Raw genomic sequence first — 21,935 nt, forward strand, 5'->3', positions numbered from 1 at the left:
TGCCTCAGTTTCCTCACCTGTAAAATAAGCTGCAGAAGGAAAAGGCAAACCACTCCTGTATCTTTGCCAAAAAAAATGGGGTCACAAAGAGTCAGACATGACTGAAACAACTCAACAACAATAACAACAACAACATTCATCAGGGCACAATTCACAGTGTTTGGTATATAGCTAACTAGCTATAATTCTCCGTATACATATATATATATATATATATATATATATATATGTATATATATATATATATATATTGTATGTATATATGTACACACACACACATATACACACACTATATATGCAGTCACACATATGGAGGGAGGGAGAGGGAGAGAGGGAGAGAGAGAGAGAGAGAGGGAGAGAGGAGAGAGGAGAGAGAGAGAGAGAGGGAGAGAGGGAGAGAAAGAGAGAGAGAGAGAGGAGAGAGAGAGAGAGAGAGAGAGAGAGAGAGAGAGAGAGAGAGAGAGAGAGGGAGAGAGAGAGAGAATTTCTGATTTTAATACTTTCTCCCTTAATCCATTACATTTCAGGGGGAACATAGGCTGGGTTTACATGAAGCGAATGCTTCCTGACTGTACTATATATTGTTTGACCTAGTTTCCCCCACTCTTCCTTTGAGTATCATTGGGACAAAAAAAAAAACCTAGAGAAGGTGTTAAAGATGAAGTTTTGAAGGAAATAGACTCTTGGACTATCCAGGGCTTTACTATACAAAACATTCCTCTGCCAGGTAGAAAAAAGAAAATGAACAAGTTTTCTAATTGAAATGCTGTCACCCACAACTCCACAATCTGCCTCCAGATTTCTTGGCTACCCTACAGACAAAGCACAGGCTTTCCTAGAAGACTAACTGGAAATTTCAACTCAAAGACATCTAATCTAGGTCACTTGGTTTGTTCACATACAGAATGACAAACTTCCCAAATGTTATATACATTGTGCTTAAACTTCAAAATCTTAAAAGAAAATGGTTGTAAGCATGAGGTGACAAGAATGGCTGAGCAGCTGAGGCAATGGGCTTGGTAGAAAGGATATGGCAGTTGTCTTAATGAACAGATTTTGCTTTGTGTTTCCATCCTGGATTTCTCCCAATCCAAGAAGTTAGTACCTAGGTAGCACTATAACCCCAAAGAGGAACAATTTCCATAATTTGTACCTTAGTGCCCATCAATATATCACACTTGGCAATTGCCCTTTGAAAATCATACTTGCAAGAGGTATCCTTCGAAAATACAGAAGGTGTGAGAAAGCTCAGTGGGTTTAAAGAAACTGGATTGCTTCCATTTCACAAGTACAGACAGAGCTTTAAAAGTCTGGCTCAAATATATGTTTTTCAATAAGTATATGCTGGGCTTATAGATATACCATATGGTGATTGTGTAACCTCTAAGGATTATGCAGTATCTACTACCTTCTTCTCCAAGGCATACAAGGTGACAGGTGTTTTTTAAGATGCTTATGATAAAGGAGCTGTGCCACCTTCATAGTACCAGTTTCTCCTTCGGTGTTGTGACTTATTATAAAAACAAAGGACCAGGTGCACGTCCTTTCTAACACCACGTGGGAAAATCCCCACCAAATAGCCAACGGTGAATATTTGATGCACTACTTTCTGTGGGAACTCAGATCAATTTCCTATGTCCCCAGAAGGTCACTGAAGGTCACAGCCACTACAAGTGTTCAAACATTTCCCTCATGCATCATGTTCAGAGGTATCTGAATCTCTGCAAGCGTACCCAAGACATCTCTAGCTGCTTGTTGACAAGAGCTTCTAACACAAGGAGGAAAAAAAATACCCTTAATACCTATATTTATTTATTTCCCTGTACTTGGAGCTGTAGGCTTACATGCTTGATTATTTTCTTCATTGTGGACACACATAACTGAGGGAAGCAAAGGTCGGAGCAGTAATCCCCCCCCCTCCAGGGAAGTGTCCTCAGAGAGTACCGAATGAAAATGTTGGCAATGTAGCCAAATGGTGGAGACTGGCATTAATATTTAAATTTTTGCTTTGTCAGCAATGGCAACAGTAGTACCACTAGCAGTCTTGGCATTATGGATCTGGAAATTTATCAGGAAAACATGCCCTCTTCTCCCATGATTAAGTAAGTAACTTCAAAACTGAACTGATACTGAGAAACTCTACTTTAATTTCATCTGAAAATCCATTTGTATCATTCAAGAATGCACTCAACTATGGATTAAACCATGTCCACACTGCTGTTCTAATCACATTGTTTGTTAATGGGAAAATGCGTTTAAAGCTTCCCATGTAAGTAGTAAAGTATAAGGTTAGAATTAGGTCCTCCTTCATCACTACCGGCTTCCTGGCAACATAGCTTAAAAGGGCTTTCACATCCCCAGCTTAAAATATCAATGTTTTGGACGAAGGTAATCAGTACAGTCAGAGGTTCCTCTTTATTCTCTCTAGTGTCACACACAGAAGCAAAAGTCCATTGAAATTGGACCAAGCCAAATCGTTGTCTTCTTCACCAGAGTCTGGCTTTCCCTTTACTTGCTTCAGGCATACTCTACCAAGCTTGCTTCCCAATACCAGTCTGTTGCCATGAAAGGAGATGCGTGAGTACCTGCCCAATGATTCTGTTACCTCAAAACATGAGGATACCTGAATTTACATGCAGCATGATGCAGCAGAATAAAGGAACATTTAGAAACATGATGCAAGAAATCTGGGTAAAATACCAAGAAATGCCAGGGTAACATGGGTCAGGATGACTCCCCAAACCTGCATTCAGTTCCCCCATCAGCTGAAATGAATGACATCTATTGTTAGGTGTCTATGTGTCCTCTTATTATTCATGGGCATCTAGATCTCCAGAAAGAATGAAGAGTAGAGTAAGAGCAATTGCTTTATGACTTATTTTCTCAGTCCCCATTTGAAGCTAAAATGTTTTTAAAGAGTCAGTTGATCAGGTCTCTGGCTTATAGTTTTACTCAGAAGATCAATCTTAAATTTTTAGCAATTCAAATCCGTCACTTAAACTTCCTCTCCCTGCTTCCTCCCAGACATTAAATAGAATGCAGATAGACACCAGATTATAAGTTTCATCTTTCATCAGGAAGTAGAGCTTGGGAAAATTCCTTTGACCTCAGTTTAACTCTTTCCTGAGCAAACATTCCTTTACCTACATTTTCTCCTTTTTGCTCAGGTCAATGGGCCCAGAAACCTATTTCGTATCCTGGAAATGCAGAGATCACCATGGATCTAGAATCTCCTGCCTCCACAACAACAAAAATTGCACTATATTCTTTTCCCATGTAATATTATTGATGTTAGGAAGCACCATTCTTCTTCAAACAATTAGGCATTAATCAAAGTACAAGATACCTGTCACTTTCAGGTTCCTTCACTTTTATCCCCTTGACCTTACCGAAGAATGGAAATGGATCTTATTAACCAAAGCCATATCAACCAAAGTCACAGAGAAGATATGGAAATATTTTTTAATCAATAGGAATTACATTTTCCCATGAAAATGGCCTTCCCAGGTTCTAGCCAAAAAGGTAAAGGATAAACATAGCCTATACACCATGAAAATATCATTCACTTAAACCTTGTGCTGAACCATATTGACATTAGTCAATCAATAAGCATTTTAAAACCCCTTGCCAGACACTGTAATAGGCAACAGAATTTTGACCTGATAAATGCCACTGAGTTTTACAATTTAGACTCTGTAGTCCTTTGACAGCCTTTCCCCTTTTATTATTCCCTGACTTTTATTTTAGATAAAATCAGTGTAGAAGGAAGAAAGAAGTATTTTCCAAATTACAGGGACTTTTCTCTTCCTTCCATGTAATGGAAGAAACAGATTATTGCAAGGCAATGTACATACCTTTGGGTGTTTGTCAGTGAAAATGAGATACCCAAACAAAAAAGCTCAGTCACAGAAACAGGAAAAATATCTACAAAAATATAAATAAAAAATATTCTCTTCTGAAGAGCATCTGTATAGAGTAGACAGGGAAAAAAAAATAGAACAGAGCATATCTTGCAATACCCTACCCTAAAGTCATGGGGTTTTTTTCACTTTATTTTTCCCCATATGGTGTAAAGTTTGCTAATAGTCCAGTAGTTATCCTTGCTATCTAGGCCAGCTTTCTTTGACCAAATGGATTCAAGGCTCCTTCTCGATCTTCCCAGTGATTACTGTTATGTGATAATAATACTAATTCATAGTTCTATAGTTGCTTAAGTTTTGCAATACACTTTCCTCAAGGCAACCCTGGGAAGTCAATAGGGTGAGTTTCATCATCACCATTTTACAGCTGAGACAGAAAGGGGAGAAGTGAGAAAGCTGTGATGCCAAAGCTAGTAAGTGTCAGAGCCAGCTTCCAAGGCCTGGTCTCTTTCCATTATATCATTCTGCCTCTCACAGAATTCAGAATTTAGAGATGGAAGGAACCTCAACAAAAAAAAAAAAAGGAGAAAAGAAACCCATCATCTCATCTTCCATTGACTATCTCATTCTTATGTGTTACCAACTGCATGTTACTGTTGTTGTTTTTCTCCCTAAAGTGAACTTGTTGAAGAAAAGGAATGCCTTAAAGAACCATCAGAAAACATGGAGGGTAAGACAAGGTGCCATAATTTGACACAAAATTGGCTTTTTTTTGACACTGAAAGCCTGGTAAATCTTTGCTTGTCTCTATACTCAGAGTGTACTTCCAAACTGTCTGTGGGAACAGCCAGCTGCCAAAGGAACCTATTGGTGATAAACTTTGATCTGGAGCCAGAGTGCCCTGATGCAGAACTTCGTGCCACGCTGCAATGGATAGCGGCCTCAGAACTTGGAATTTCCACCATCTACTTTAAGAAATCTCAGGAAAACAGAATTGAAAAGGTATTTTTCCAGGTTTTTGGATAAGGTTCCCCAAAAAAGTTGGGTTTTAATAATATGAGAAATACAGTGAAAGCTCAGTAAATATAATACATTATTTTAGCCTTGGATATTTGAATCGCCCAAATAGAATGTAGAGTCAAAATGGCCCTTGCAGATTATTTTATGTACTCCATTCATTTTACTAAGGAGGAATCTGAGGTTTCCAAGAGGTGAAGTGTGGCAGGAACCATGTCATCTTTACTTTTGCATCCCCAGGGTCTAATATAGGGGCACACATATAGCTAAGTGCAAAATGTTTAATAAATTGAATTTGTTTGTATAAGATCACACAGCTAATTAGCAGCAGAGCAGAAACCTGAACCCAGATCCTCTGAGTCTAAATCCAATGCTATTTCTAACACAACATCCTAATTCCTTCATGTGGAGATTCTTATATGTCTATGGCAGGACATATGTCTCTGGCAGGACAATGCAGTTCATTTTATCCCTTGATCCCAAAATTGACCAATTCTGAAAAATCTCTTCTCTTCTCTCTGTAAGTCTAGTGTCTGGCATAAAGCAGGTAATTAATAAACACTTATTAAATTGAATTCTTCAGCTCTAAAGTGCCGCATTCCCCATTATATCATGAAAAATGTCTTGATCTCTTTCATCATGGGACACAAAAACTTACAAGAGACCACAACTTCCCATGATATATTTTAAGGATGTAATTCAGTTGCTCTGTTAAATGAGGAAAAGTCTGAGGATCTTTTGTTATAAATGTGCTTATATTGCAAACCATGCTTAGAATACTCAAATTCACAAAAGGCTGTTTCTCAGGGACAAAATGATAACTTTTTTAATTTACAACCTATATAAAAGGGGAAGACTTTCACAGGATCTCAGATTTGTTGTCTCTTCCTCGTAGATATAGGGCCACAAAGCTGGGAAATACATCCTTAGGCAGAGGAATCCAAAACTTTAATTCCCCATGTTGTATCCTAAGACTAGGCTCTACAGGGTACTGCTCTGTTAAGATAATGCTATAATACAGAGCCAACAGTATGCATCAAAATATCCCAAATATCAAATGTACTATTAGCGTTTGAAAACATGTTACAAGAATATTGATATTATTTTATAGAAGAGCACAACTCACATTGAATGAATTTGACCTAAATTCCAAGAGATCTCAAAAAAGAAAAAAATTTCTCAGTAGCTAACTGCTAACATTAAAATACATGTTTCAAAAGTTAAATATTATTTTCCCACATCTACTCCCTACTCTTCCCCATGTGTCTTAACACTAATGGCTTAACCATCTCCATAGTACTTACTAGCTCAAATTGGGAAGAAAAAGAAGCTGATAGGACTAACACTAGACAAAATAAGAGTTCTCCTACTCATGTTTAGTGTCTCCTCAACCTCATGATTCACTACTCCAGTATCCACTGCTCCCACAATACCTCAGTGGTTTCCTCAACCTCCCTTTCAGTATCCCATGCTCCACGCTTTTCATGCTCTCTTCCTCCTATCAACTTATATCTCTTGGGTTCCAATCTCCTTGGGCTGTAACTTCTGATTTCACAGTGACAGATAATTGGCCAGTGAACTGTCTCCAAACTCCACCACCTAAGCATCCATCTGTTTTCCTGGAGAAGGACAGTCCAAAGTAGAGAAGCAATCCAATCACACTATCTCTTCCCAGTCTGAGAGCCAAGTTGAGAGTATTGAACAGACGTACTATAAGAATGTATGCTTATCCTTCCCTGTGGGTCACTTGTCTGAAGAATAAATATGAACAAGCTGGATGGTTGTTTCTTTCAAGCCCCAATTCCCCAACTAGCCCATGAGCAAAGCTGTAACAGCAGCAAGAAGTATAAAATGCATTACTTGTTTTTTAAGAAAACACAGCTTTAGTCATGATAATTTTTTTAAATGACCCAATGGAAAATTCTAATTGCAGCTATGTCTCATATACTCCTGCATCACCCCCACAAAAGCAACTGTCCCTTTAGCAACTCAGATGAATAATTTATCATTTATTTACTTAGGACCATCCCTCCAAAGTATTCTATCCCAAACATGTCAAGGGCTGAGACTGTCATCTTTTAGAGTTCCTTGGAGCCTACCAAGACAAAATTATATATTAAGATAAAGAACTAGGAAAGGATCTTCGAAATCAGAAAGATGAAGTCACTTGCCCAAGGTAATATGTGTAGAAAATGCCTTAGCTAGGATTTGAACCCAGGTATTGTGACTCTAAGTACATCACTCTTTGCATGGCACAGTGAACTGCATGTACAGTGGCAGCTCAAAATCATCAACCATTCCTCATGTTGCCTAAATAAGAGAGTTCTTGGCATCCTTCATCATTCAGCAGTGCATCTTAGAACCTCATTAATTCTGATTGTTTTTTAATTATGTGAGTTATTAAATGGCCATTGTCAGGTACCAAGGGAGTGAAAGAACATTATCACAAATGTGTTACAGAAGGGCAACAGCTCCTCATTAGTTCCTCATCAGCTCTGATAAGGTGGCAGAAATTTCTAAACCAAAGTCAGAAAAGGTTATTTTCATGTAACTAACTCCCATTGGGTACTCTTTCATCATCTTTTTTATCTTGGCTTTTAACTCCCTAGCAACTATTTTGTTCTATCTTTTCCAAACTAAGAATCATTCTATTTGGCAAGAAAAACAGAAGCAAAATAACAGTTAAACAGATAATAGGGTCATTCATTTACAGCTAGAAAGGATCTCAGACGCCATCTAGTCCAAAGGCGTTATGTGACTTGCCTTAAGTTATACGGGCAGTAAGCATTAGAAGTGGGATCTGAACTCAAATCCCAGGGGAATGCAGGGAAGTGATGGATCAAGGTCCTCCTACTGCAAATGCAGTCCACCCTTTCCACAATTGTCCATTATCATCATGCCATCCAGTATAATCATTATGCTTTGTTCTTTCTGCTCCAAATTGCTTTTAAAAAATGTTCCTTACCAGCCTTAAATTCTCTTTTTATAGGAGAATGTTATTCTTTTCTAATAATCCTCTAGTATCTTCTCTTGCTTCCATCTTCTATACATTCCTTCTGACCATTTTAGACTGCCAGTGAGTTCCTGTGAATCCTCCTTAAGCTTCAGACAAAACCCCCTTTTCTTTCTCTTTATAATGGTTTCTTTTTTCACTTTCAGCTTCTAGGCTGACTTCCCTCACAGGCCATAGAATCCTATTTCTCTAACAATGGGTAGGAAATAGAAAGAGAGGTCAATGGAACAGAGAACAAAGCAAGTCATACTGCTTTGAAGATAAAGTTGATCAAGTTAACAGGAGTTGAATATTAAGTTTTAATTAATTAATAAGAAAAGATTCACTTCAATCAATATTTTACCAAACATGATTTATTTGAGAATATTTATGGGAGGATTATTTTGTACGCACTTCTAAAAAAAGATATTCTATCATCTCCTTTCTCCATGTATGTTATCTGAAAATCATAAATATAATTTAAGCTCCATTCGGTCACGTTTCCAAATGATAACATACTAAGAGAGCAGCTACCAGTTTTTTTCACTGGATTCTGCAAACAGTTGACACTGTTGATAAAGTGCACCAAGAAGAATAGAGCTTGTCCTATATACAATACTATTTTTCAGTTGCAGGTATTAATTATATGCTACAAAAGTTTTTATTAAGGTTAGAATTGGACATGCAAATAGCATATAGCTCTCCATAATCTGCTCTTAAGGATTCAGATGCTGCTACACATGCAGATACCTAATTAGTTATTGACTGTGACACTGAAGGACAGGAAAAGCCCTGGTTTTCATTTATTGATAGAGAGAAAAGATAACGGCAGGTGCCTGCCACTCGAGGCTCATTATTAAAATGCCAGGACACAGCAATGGGCAGTTGTCATGAAAGATTTGAAGGCAAGTGCTCAATAGAGCAACAAGACCCTGGCTATAAGAATGAGCAGGAAGTGTCCTTGACCTTCAAATCCTGACTCCTCAAATTACTTATGCCATCTTCATTTTTACAAAAGAAATCAGCTTTCTGTTTATCAGCTTGCAGGTGTTTCAAGGTTAGAGCTGTCCAAGATTAACCACCACAGTCTACTGAGTTCATTATTTTTAGTTGTGTGCTAGCACAGTCTTGAAATCTGCCATGTCAGGAAATCAGCTTGGATTCAGGAATCTTGGGAGGAATTCAAAGGCCAAGCCTTTATCCCAAAGGCCTCAAAGAATGAGAGCAACAATATTTCAAGTTCACATGGTATTTAAAAGTTTACAAAATGTATTCCACATAACCCTGCGATAGGCAAAGACTTTCTTTTAAATACTTGGATTTTTGTAAAATTTAATGAAATAGTATTCCAAATCATAGTCATATGAAGTACATATTTATCAAAAAAGCCACACCATTTACTTGGCATCTCTGGCAACTTCAAGCTTTCTATGCTTTATCTGTATTGGAGATCCATGCTGGTGTCAGCCTTTCTTCATTTCTCTTTAGGTAACCTCTCTCATTTTGGGGGGTTTTTGTTCTGGCTTTGGAGTTGTGACAGGTGAAGCAGAAAACTGTTATCTCCTCTGTGTTTTATTCTTAACCTTAGTCTTATTTCTCTTAGCATCTCCTTCACCCTGAGATCTGTTTTCTATTCATGAGTTTGTCATGTATAATGATCCCCATTTTACTGATAAGGAAACTGAAGCTCAGTGATATAAATGATTTGTCCATATTTATTCAGTCAGTAAATGGCAAGACAAAGACTTGAATCCAAGTAGCTTCATCAGTCAATATTAAGTCATTTGGAGTAATGAACTCTAATAGCAATTGTTGCAGTGGCATTTCCATAGTTCTAGGCTGCCAGCACCAGCAAGCCATCAGAACCAGAAGCCCAGTCAGTTGGATTCCAAATAGTGATACACGGAAGGCAACCATCTGCTACCACTCCAGAAAATACCTAGCAATTCATGTAACTTGAAGCAGAAACACAAGTTGAATGAAAGTTCTCCAGAACTCATGTTTTTTCCCTCCTTTACTCTCCCTCTACACGTCCCACCGCTTGCAAGTAAGTAATGATTCAAAGGAAGAAGTCAATTTCCTTAAGATACTAGATATCTTAAGATAGATAGATAGATGGATAGATGGATGATGGATGGATGGATGGATGGATGGATGGATGATGGAGAGTGAGATGATAGATAGATGATGGAAATACAGACATACATATATACATACACCTACTCATCTTATAGCCCCACTGGCATTCCAAGACCTGTCACATGTCACATGTCACCAAGACAAAAACTAGAACAATTCACACTCTTTTGGTTGCCATTAAATTCCAGAATTCTCTCTCTTTCCCTCTGCAATAGCAAAAGTGAATTACGGGGCCATTTGTGAACCCAACCAAGTAAATAATCTAGGTGATTCCCACAACTTTCTCTTTGTAACCATAGCTACCTGGGACAACTTTTTGAATTTGATCTCTGTGTTTGGAAAAGAAAAATGACCCAAAAGATAGAGAACAAACCAATGGCTATATCTATTGTCACGCAATGCTTTCATAAGTCAAAGAAGATCCAATAAGTAATTGAACCTAATGCTCTACTTCTTTGCAGTTCCTGGATGTTGTGCAGCTAGTTCATCAGAAGGCCTGGAAGGTGGGTGACATATTTCATGCAGTGGTCCAATACTGCAAGCTTCACGAGGAGAGAAAGGAGCTGAAACCAAGCCTATTTGACTGGCTCCTAGAATTGGGATAAGGCAGCTGTCCCTGTAAAGTCTTTTCATCTTTTATTCCAGCTTAGGTTACAGTGGTTTGTGCAATGCTATAAGTTTTCCCATAACATTAGCAGAATTTAAAAAAAAAATCTGCTCCCAAAGTGTATTACATATGGATATGCTCAAAAGAAATGAAATTAAGAAGTTTTTATTTATCATTAGACCCTGCGGGTGAGTTTTGAAATACTGTGCTTTAGAACATACTGTATCAAAAGGGAAACTCTTCTTTGCTCTGATATAGGTAAGCTTGTGAATAGGCTTGAACCAAATGAAGATTATTGTGGCTACATATTTATATAACAAAATGTCGTGAATATCTTTATTTACATGAATCAACTTAAAATTAATATTGGTCAAAAGAATTTTGTAAACAATGGTATTGATTTCTTGTAACCTTTACATGGTAGTCATTCAGAAGGTAAGCAAAAACCACAGGAATACTTAAGAAATGATGGCAGAAATTCTAGGTCCCTTTTAGGCTCAAAGGGGCAGCTAGGTGGCACCATAGTGCACAGAGCACTGGGCCTGGAGTCAGGAAGACTCATGTTCCTGAGTTCAAATCTAGCCTCAGACACTTACTAGCTGTGTGACCCTGGGCAAATCACTTAACCCTGTTTGCCTCAGTTTCCTCATCTGTAAAATGAGCTGGAAAAGGAAGTGGCAAGCCACTCCAATATCTTTGCCAAGAAAACCCCAAACGACGTCACAAAGAGTTGAACATGACTGAAATGACTGAACGACAACAAAATTAGGCTCAAAATGTCTCTTTCAGATCTGTCTCAATAGACCTCACCCACAATATTTCCAAGGCTTCCACTGAGATATTTCTATTTCTTCAGTTAATCCACCAGCAACTGCTGCCCTTCTTCTAAAGCATCTGAAAACTTCTGTAATTATAAAAATGCCAGTTTTTCAGGGTAAAATATTGACTTCTCTAAATAACTTTACAATATGATTATACAATCCCTATTTTAAGAACATACTAGAAAAAAATGCTTTGAGGAAATCACCTCAGAGTTTCATTTTATTTTGACTTCTGAACTCAGTGGCTCATTTTGAATATGAATGTTTTAGAACAGTATGCTATATTGCACTGCTCCTATCAAGACATTCCTATGACTGGTATAATGTCATATGCTGGCCCTGACATGACCAGGTTGTAGCACACACTTCATTATTCATTCTCCTGACTCTGCCGAAGAGATTGGCAATGAATTTGGGGTAAAAAAAAAATTTGTCATCTTCAAAGAGTTTAAAAAACAGATTTGCTGCCATGGAAAACAACAGTGCTCATCTCCCACAATAATGTTATTACACAACAAGAATGCTGCCTCTGCTCCACCAATATAAAGTACTCCATACCTTTTATTTTTGCTCAAAGTTTCTCAAAGGAATTCTTCAAATATTCTCCTTTTGTACCAAATATTTTTGCAGATTCTGAAATTTCTGAATTTGCAGATTCTAAAGTTTAAAATAAAGGATGAAAAAGAGTCATATAATCAAAACGATTGCCCTGAGACCTATTTCTATCCAAGCCCATGCTGAAATGGCCAGAAAGGTTCCCTGCCTGACTTTCTTTCTCCAAAGCATCTTTTCCTTGGCTATACAGGCTTCAAAGGCCCATTTGATGGTCCCAGATGATTCAGATCACAGAATTCACATTATGCCCAATGTTCAAATCAAAACTGAACCAACATACTTTGTCTAAACCAAAATTACTTTGTCTTGTGAAATAGAAAGAGTGTTTTTATTTTTCAGAATAACTCTTAATAAGTATATGTAGCCTTTATTGTGATAGAATAAATGTTTACTTATCTTACAAAGCACAAATTATATGACTGGATTGTAAAAGTGTGATGCTGTTAAATATGTTGTACTTAATGTTGCAAATTAATCAGAAATAAATTTAAGTTACAGAATTTTACATGCTTAAGGGGTCTTTTTCTCCCCTAAAAGAATATGCTGTGTTTTTTCATATGAGAACTGTATTTGTCACTTACTGTGAATTCTTGGGAAAATCACCTTACTTTTCAGGGGTTTGGTTTTCTTATCTGCAAAATGGGCCAGATGAATGTTAAGGATCTTTCTATTTCTAAAATTCCATGAATCTATGAATAACTCATATTGAAAAGCTTTGGCATATTCCCCTATTACTCTAGGGAAAACATAATTTGTTGATAATAAATAAATGTTTCTCCATAACCTTCCTCAGTAGTACCTTTAGATTTGATCCCTTGGTAAGAGCCTTCCTGATTATCTCAGACTATTCCCCTCTACCTCCTCTAAAAGCTAATGTAAATTTTGTACATCCTCTAGTCATGGCTGCACACAGTAAGTGCTTGAAAAATATTTGTAATTTGATGTTTTTTTCCTCTCAACTATAGCATATTACTCTGATGACAACAATAATTAAAAATCTCACTAACATCTTGTGGTGATCTCCTCTGAGAACAACAAAGCATTTCTTCAACATGAATTTAAATCAATCAATTAACCAGCATTTATTAAGTCCTTACTATATTGGTGGGGGGGGGGCATTCGTGGGAGCTAGGTGACATCATAGTGCACACAGAGCACTGGGCCTGAAGTCAGGAAGACTTGAGTTCAAATCTAGCCTCAGACACTTACTAGCTCTGTGACCCTGGGCAAATCACTTCATCCTGTTGGCCTCAGTTTCCTCATCTGTAAAAATGAACTAGAGAAGGAAATGGCAAACCACTCTAATATTTTTACCAGATATAACTGAAACGACTGAACAACCACATAGGCCAGACACTGTGGTAATTATGAAGATACAAAAAAAAGAATAAAGCCTTTCTTCAGGAAGCTTACAGTTTATCTGTTGTACAATTGGTATGAATTTCCAAACTTTTAATATTCTGTCCACTGGTCACACTACTGTTACCAACGAACAAATCTTTTCATGTTTCCATGCCAACATTCTCCACACAGTCCTGGAAAGGAATTTCAAGACTCACTCTTTCCTAGCCAACAACTCTCAGCTATACCCACCTAAGGTCACAGCAGGCCAGTCGATGTTTTGGTATACTAAACCTCACTTAGTTGAAAAGATTTTACTTTTCTTGGGGTAAGAGGCAGTATTACAAGAACATTTGCAAGCTCATAGACTGGGAAAAATTCCTACCCTAACATAAACATGTAAATCTAACAAAATGACTTCTATGAATAGATACTATTGGTGACATACTCTCTAAGATTACCTTCCACCTGGTCTGTCTTCATCTTATAGGTTCTGATTTCTACGTCAGTCAACAAGTTTTTGTTAAGCAGGTATGTGCTAAACATTGAGGACACTGATGGGGTGCTTGGATGCCTGTGCTCAGACCCCAATTCCAAGACCATATTTCTCCCTACACTCAAAAACACTATCCCTAGCAGTTTCTCCCTAGACCAAGGACACTGCCCAACAATTACTCATGAGTGGACCCCAGCAAAACACTTACCTCTCTCCTTGGCACACTCGTAAGAATTATTAGTTTGAACTGCCTTTGTACTGGCTCATAATGATATTTGGTATCCACTGGACTATCTATACCAACTCCCCAAGGGCAGCTAGATGGCACAGTGGATAGAAGTCTGGCCTCGGAGTCAGGAGGACCTGAGTTCAAATCTGGCCTCAGATGCTTGACATTTACTAGCTGTGTGACCCTGGACAAATCACTTAACTACACTGCCTCACTAAAAAAGCAAACAAACAAACAAACAAAAAAAGAATTTGGATGCCATACCAACTCCCGACCTTATTATATGCATCCTAGACTCCTCATTGTGTGTATCCTAGACTTAAAACACATGTACTATCTCTACATCTATCTTGTCAAACAAGACATTGATTAGTGTCAAACTAGACAATCCTCAGGGGGACTTGACAGCTAGTTAACTTAATGACTTAGCAGACTTAAAAAACCACACCTCCCTGTGGCCCCTACTTGGGCTTTTCCTCGTGAACTCTGGGTAAAAAGCCTGCAAAGTAGATACAAAAAGTGCATGTCCCTTTAAGAACTGACCACTCCTTACCCAATCCCAAATCCCACTCTGAATCACCTAATTAGCATACCTGACACATGGTTTACTATAGTTTTTCCTATATAAACTTTAACTATACCCATCTAAGGTCACAGGTTTCTTTCTTAACTTTTGCCTGCTGACTAGCATAACAATGAACTTTTGCCAACTTGACTTTAAGTGAATTCTTTCCACACGACCCTGTCCTGTACTTCCGTCCTTGAAGGGTCCCTGGATCCTTCAAACTGCATCAGTACCAGGAGAGCAAAAACATTCCCGGACCGACAATATCAAGTACAGTGTAACAATGTACGTACAATAGATACAGTATACACGTATTCCACCTCCATCAGAAGGTGTGCTTCTCAAGGTTAAGGATTCTTTTGTTTTTTCTTTGTTTTCCCAAGACCATAGGATCTTAGATTTAATGCAGGAAGGAACATTAGAGGCCATGCAATTCATCATCCCCTCCCTCATTTTATACATAAGGATACTAAAGCATAGAGAGGTTAACATTTGCCCAGGGTCATCTAACTAGTGTGTGCAGTGGCAATGAACTCAGGTCCTTCTGTGTTAAACACAGTGCCAGGAATATGAGAAGGGAATGTTGTTGAATTGCTACTATGATTCTTACCAAGACCAAAAATCGAAAGACACACAAATATTCATAAATAGTGCAAGGCTTGACATATAGTACAGACATATAGGTGCTTAATAAATGTTTGTTGACCTATTGAACGAGGTTCCAAATGCACCTCTCCTAGGGCCCTGCTGAGGAGGGTCAGGTGGTCTATCAGCCCCAAACTAAGCACGGGAGGGCAAGGAGAAAGCCTGTAGTACAGACACTGGCTTGGGGGTCCAGAGAGAAAAAGAGAGGGGTGGCAGCGGAAAGCTGCTCTGCCCATTAAAAAAGAGGGTTTGGGGGTGACCCATCCTGCTTCCCTCTGAGGAAGAGAGGGGTGAAGAGAGGGGCTAGCAAGAGAGAGAGAAAAGAGAGGGGAGAAAAAGAATGGGGGGAAGGGAGAGAAAAAAGGGAGAAAATGAAAGAGAAAAAGGGAAAGGGAAAGAAAAAGAGAAAAAGGAAGGAAAGGAGGGAGGGGGAGAAAGGAAGGAAGGAAAGAAGGAAGGAAGGAAGAAGGAAGGAGGAAGAAGGAGAAGGAAGAAGAAGAAGAAAGAAGAAGAAAGGAAAGAAAGAAGAGAAAGAGAAAGAAAGAAAGAGAGAAAGAAAGAAAGAAAGAAAGAAAGAAAGAAAGAAAGAAAGAAAGAAAGAAAGAAAGAAAGAAAGAAAGAAAGAAAGAAAGAAGACACGTTTGGGAAAGAAGCCTAAGAACGCGGCAGCATTAGCTGCGCGAGTGGAACGAGGGGTGAGCAAGAGTAAAGAGCTGATCGCACGGGGCGGACACTCTTCTAGGTTCTAATTTCACCTTCGGACCAACTTCCGCCCTTCTGTCACCGCCCCGTCTGCGCCTGAGCCTGCACCAGAAGCCTAGTTTCAGTTAGCCGGAAATTACGTATACAAGACAGATTTCCGTACGGATGTCCGAGCCGGAAATACAGTAGACATGGGAGTCGCCATCTTGGCAGTCCGCTCCCGGAGATACGGATCCTGAGGGAGGTCAAAAGTCTCTGGCGCTTTTCAAGCGTGCTCGCTTCTTCTTTGGCTGCTCCCAGCCATGAGTTCGCGGGTGCGCACAGAGCCCCTGCGTGGGGACCCGCCGCTGTCGATCCCAGGGGACCCCTACTCGGTGATAGTGCTGCTGCGGGGCTACTCGGAGCCGCAGGGGACCGGGGGCGCGCAGAGGGCGGACGGCTCCGTGACGCTGGTGCTGCCCACAGCGTGGGAGCCGCGGGACGCGCGTGGGGACCCCGCGGGGCTGGACACGCAGGCCGCCCTGGAGCAGGCGGGCTCGGGCCCCGTACTAGTGGACACGGGAGGGCCCTGGGCCCGAGACGCCCTGCTGGCCGCTTTGGCCGCGCACGGCGTGGCCCCGGACGCCGTGACCCTCGTGGTGGGCACCCACGGCCACTCGGACCACGTGGGCAGCCTGGGGCTGTTCCCGCGTGCCGCGCTCCTCGTCTCCCACGACTTCTGCCTCCCGGGGGGCCTCTACATGCCCCACGGGCTGAGCGAGGCGTGCCCGCTGCGCCTCGGCCCGGGCCTCGAGGTGTGGGCCACGCCCGGCCACGCGGGGCTCGGTGACGTCAGCGTGGCGGTAGCTGGCACCTCCTTGGGCACAGTCGTAGCGGCGGGAGACGTGTTCGAGCGGGAGGACGACGGCGACACGTGGCGGCAGCTCAGCGAGGACCCCAGAGCCCAGGAGCGCAGCAGGCAGAGGGTGCTGGCGGCTGCCGACGTCGTGGTGCCCGGGCATGGCGGACCTTTCAAGGTCTTTAGAGAGCCGGGAGACCGCGCAGGGGACTGACCTGGGAGCGGGGGGGTTGCAAGCACAGTCTCAGGACCTGCTGCTGAAGAGGGAGCCGTGCCTGGCCCAAGAAGCCTCCCAGGGCTAGACCAGCCAGATCATCTCTGAAGAACCCCCTACCCCCCGGGGCCGTGCTGAAAACACCCCTGGACCACTGTCAGTGCTGCTGAGACTTCCGTGGCCAATCTCTGTTTTGGGAGAGGGAAATCTAACCACTTTCACCCCCGTCTCTTAAGTCTCATTTTCCTCTCCTCGGAAATGACGGGAATACTTAACTGTGAACATCAGAGGAAATAAAAGATAGAAAAGTGTTATCCAAATGTAGTGCCCTAAGCAAATGTCAGATATTCATGTTGGCAAGTCATAATACATGACTGAGAAAATCTGAGCCTTTTTTCACCTACTTAGATTCAAGGTTGCAGCTGTGAGAGAGAGTAAGTGGGTATGCGTCCTCAACATCAGGGTGCTAGTTTTTCAAATATATTTCTATCCTTGTCTTTTGTTTTTGCATTGACTAAATACCTCCCAGTTAAAGAGAGCCTCCCATGGAACAAAGTTTTTTTTTTTTAAAGAAGAAAGAGCAAAACTGACAAAAAATCTGACAACATATATAAGATACCCATGAAGCTCTTCCCTCCCCCCACCCCCAACCTCTCTAAAGGGCTTGGAGGGAAGTGTCTTCTCATATCTCTCTGCTGGGACCAAGTTTAGACTTTGTAATTTTCCCTGTGTTCCATTTTTCATTGTTTTCTAATTACTTTTCTTTCCATTTACATTGTGTATAGTCTTGGTTCTCTATATCACTGTATCCATTCATGTAAATTTTTCAATGCTTCTCAGTATTCATAGATTCTTACATTTTTTTTTTTGGATTAGGCAATGGGGTTAAGTGACTTGCACAGGGTCACCCAGCTAGTGAGTGTTATGTGTCTGAGGCCCGATTTGAACTTAGGTCCTCCTGAAATCAGGGCCAGTGCTCTATCCACTGAGCCACCTAGCTGCCCCGATTCTTACATTCTTAAAAGAATATTCCATCACATTCATCTAACATAATTTGTTTATCCTATCCCCAGTTGATGGATATCTACTTTGTTTCTGTATTTTGGTACATATGCGATCTTTCTTTTTATCAATGACTTCCTTAGGTTATATGCCTAGGAACGGAATCCCTGGGCCAAACATGATGAATATGTTAGCAACTTTCCATCCAGGTGCTATTCTTGCCCACCCTCCAAGGCTTAAACTGTCTTTAAAAAAAAAAAAAGCCCAAGCATCTCAGACCTAAGTTGCTTGTATCTTTCTGTAAAGATCCTCTGAGGAAATGGCTGCTCCTGGATCTTAAACACATCACCTGCTATCATTATATCACATCCTGTTTAACACTAAATCTAATATGGATAACACCCCTAGTACCCTGCCCCAGGAGCAAAGTGAATACATGAGAGCAAGGATGAACTAATTCTGAAAACACACTTAATGAGCTCAAGGGTACTTAATGGTGCTTCTCCCCACTGCCAGCCTTAGCCCCAACTAAAGAATGTTGTGTCCTCTGTGGGTGCTCAAGTCTGATGAGATAAAATACTGTTACCCTAGTCAACTTTCTAACAAAGAGAGTGTCTGGATTCCAAGTCCAAGTTTTCTTGCCCTTAATGTGCTTGGTGGGGGGCAAAGGAAAGAAACAGGCTTGCCTTATTGCAGGCATCTGGTTGGATGTCAAGTATGGCTGGATTGGTGGTCAAACACCTACAAGGCAAGGCAGCAGAAAGGAAGAGGCAAGAGGAACCAACGAAGCTAGAAGGTGGTCCAGTTGCTGCTATGCATTGAGCTATAATCAGTGTTGGCCACCTTTATCACCACCATGAATGTGGGAAGAGCATGGGCTAACCTCACCATAACTTCCCAGTGTCCCACCAAGCAGTAGGTGAAGGTGTGTGAAGAGAAACTGATGAAATAGGATCCAGGCCAAGCACCGCCACAGTCCAATTCAGGGTTTCAGAGTCCAATAATGCCACAAAGGTATGGACCAGGCCAACCACTGATGCACCCTTGACACCTCAGTGCCATCACTGGGACTGTGGGGAGGTTACATGCAGACAGATGGTCTTCAGGAATAGGGAATAAGAAGGAAAAAAAGGTGGGGTGAGGGAGAAGTCAGGACACCCAAACAGCCCATTCTAGCATATACACAACACATTCTCATTCTACTTTTCTATAGGCTGTTTTCTCCAGTCCAGAATATTCTCCCTGTTCTTCCCTGCCCATCTACATCCTTCAAATCCATCCGATCATGATAATAGTTTTTGTTTTCATCTTTGGATCTCCAATGACTCACATAGTAACTGGCACATATTAGGACACAGCTATCAACCTTGCTGGTTGATTTTTTAAATTACTCTGAGAGAAAAACCTCAGTCACAAACCTTGTAAGGCCCCCTCACTCCAGCAGGTGTTGATGCTGCTAACAAATAAGAAAAATTACCTCCCTTCTATTTCTTTCTATCCTTTTTGAAAATAAAATAATCACATCCAAATTTGTCCTCTGTGTTCTACTTGCAGTTCTTGTAAGGCCTTCCTACCTCCAGCTCTCTAACTTGCACAAATCTTCACTGAAGTGAACTGAGTTTCTCACTTCTGCTGACCTTTCATTGGGGAATATTCCCATTAACTAACTTTTCTTTAGCTTGCCTCTTCCTTCCCTCTGCCCCCGACCCTGCCCATGCCTAATGAGTATATTTGATCTTATTTTGTTACTTCTTTTCTCCATTTCTGCTTCAGACCCTGAAAAAATAGGACAGATGGCAGGAAGAATCAGGTGCACTGAGAACAGTTCCAACAGTCTGACCACTGTGCAGTTGGGCCAAGAGAAGGAAATACTCTGGCCCTTATCCCACGAAGAGAGGAAAGGGAGGGAACAGCATTTATGAAGCACCTACTATGTGCCTGGCACTGTGCTAAATGGTCGTTATCTCATTGGATCTTCAGGATTAAGAGGGAAGGTGCTGTTCTCAGGGTTTAGCACTGGCCAGTAAGAGCTATGAACTGAGGGACGTGAATAGTGGTTGATGCAAGGTGAGAGTCCAGCCCTCCCGTAATTGTGTGCCTCCCCTGTACGTTGGCACCCCAGGGTAAAGCCCAGTCCTCTTCTGGCTTCTTACAACTCTGGACTCCACTTACACTTAAAGATCCACAGGAATTATGCAAGGGAATCACTAGATCAGGAGGAAGACTTGTTGAACAATTTTCAGGTTTACTTTTCTAAAACCCTGGAATAAAACCTTGTGTATGCCCCATTAATCCTAGTGTCTTCCATCCCATGTCCAAATCAAGATTGAGAGGTTTTCCTTCATGCTCCTTGAAAAGAAGACAGAAATTGCTGTTTCTGAGATAGAATGGTTCTAAGTGATCCCAGATGAACTTTTATATTAAACAAAATGAATTCATCTTCCCAGTGCATGGGTGACATTTGTGAAGGTTACTTTGTCATGCAGTTTGAAATAACATGGCCATTTGTGATGACCCCAGCAACATTTGAGGGAGGGGAAAATCAGTAGTCCACAATATGACCTTTGGGAAGTCAATGGAAATTCCTAATTAAAACTGTGGTCTATTGATTTGTTTCTTATATCTCCCTACCTTTAAAAAAAAGAAGAAGAAAAAATATGAGAAACTTGTAATTTAGTGAAAGGAGAATCAACTGGGAAAAAAGAAGTCTGGATTCTATTTTTTTGCAACTGTGTGACCTCAGAAGATTCACTTAACCTCTGGACTTCAGTTGATATACCTATAAAAGAAGTGTTTAGACAGATGTCCTTTAAAGTCCTTGCTAGATTTACAATTATATTTTTGTGCCTGTGTCTGTTAAGTGTGATGGAGATGATGTCAACACAAGGCACTAAAATTTTAACCATCTGGATCCATAAATTTATTAAAGTCACACACACATGCCCCAAAAAGGTTGGATTAAGGCTCACACCCTTCCCCCCCCCCCCCGATTTAAAGCAACATCAAATTTCATCTTCCCCAGTGGTTTCTTTGTTTCTGGTTATTTCAGACTCAGAAGAAATACCTTGCTTTGGTCACACAGCTAAGAAAATGGCAAAGGCAAGATTTAATCCCAGGTGGCCCCTGACTTCAAGTCTTCTTTATTGAAATAAACTCTTTGATTTCAAGGATTGTCTCAACATAGATTCATTTCAACCTAATATTTACATTCCAGTGGCAAGGAATACAGGTACACAGAAGACTATATGCAAAGTATACACAATCTAATAAAGTATAAAAAGTAATGAAACACGATTTCAACAGAGTACTAAAAATAAGGATGGGGTGGATTTTTAGCATGTATGAGGCATTGCCAGAGCTGAGCTCTTTGAAGGACACTTGAGAGTAGACATAATGTTGACTATCTTCAAATGTTTGAAAGGCTGCAAGTAGAAGAGTGATTATGCTTGTGGAAGGGAAAGAAAAGTGGGAAGAAAACAAGCATTTATTAAGTGCCTACTGTGTGCCTTAATTCTACTAAATGCTTTACAAATATTATTTTATGAGCTCTCTTAAGAGGTATTTGCTTCCCCATTACTGAAAATCTTCACCTGAAGGCTCAATGACCACATACTGAATGTTGTAGAATGTTGCACGAATTGTACCAGACGACTTCCAAGGTCCCTACCAACTCTTGAGACTGTGATTCTCACCAGATGACTCCTAAGGTCTACATCCAGGAAATCTGCCCGAATTCCTCTACCTTGTGTTGAAGATCCTAGTCCTAGATAATATAATTATCTCTTATTACTAACCACCACAAATATCAAGTAATCCCCCCCCCATATTATTCTATTCTCTAATTGTATTAGC

General features: G+C 40.5%; 2 protein-coding genes across 3 annotated transcripts in view; both read left to right on the forward strand.

Moving 5' to 3' along the window:
* SPHKAP (SPHK1 interactor, AKAP domain containing) overlaps positions 1 to 12,551 on the forward strand; it is a 166,319-nt gene extending 153,768 nt beyond the window's left edge. The window contains exons 9-12 of one of the 2 annotated variants that reach the window (XM_020970972.2): positions 2,016 to 2,102; positions 4,538 to 4,590; positions 4,678 to 4,862; positions 10,470 to 12,551. In XM_020970972.2, the coding sequence (XP_020826631.1) occupies positions 2,016 to 2,102; positions 4,538 to 4,590; positions 4,678 to 4,862; positions 10,470 to 10,613 (469 nt within the window). In that variant the 3' untranslated portion in view covers positions 10,614 to 12,551. The remainder of the gene's footprint in view (positions 1 to 2,015; positions 2,103 to 4,537; positions 4,591 to 4,677; positions 4,863 to 10,469) is intronic. The other variant, XM_020970973.2, reaches the window with a different exon arrangement.
* Positions 12,552 to 16,235: 3,684 nt separating this feature from the next.
* On the forward strand, positions 16,236 to 18,703 carry MBLAC1 (metallo-beta-lactamase domain containing 1). Its single transcript, XM_020970942.2, has one exon. The coding sequence runs from the start codon at positions 16,332 to 16,334 to the stop codon at positions 17,079 to 17,081; it is 750 nt and encodes a 249-aa protein (XP_020826601.1). The 5' UTR covers positions 16,236 to 16,331; the 3' UTR covers positions 17,082 to 18,703.
* Positions 18,704 to 21,935: the final 3,232 nt, after the last annotated feature.

The sequence above is a fragment of the Phascolarctos cinereus genome, unplaced genomic scaffold (assembly GCF_003287225.1).
Source record: "Phascolarctos cinereus isolate Bilbo 61053 unplaced genomic scaffold, phaCin_HiC Scaffold_7;HRSCAF=346, whole genome shotgun sequence".
Lineage (NCBI taxonomy): Eukaryota > Metazoa > Chordata > Mammalia > Diprotodontia > Phascolarctidae > Phascolarctos > Phascolarctos cinereus.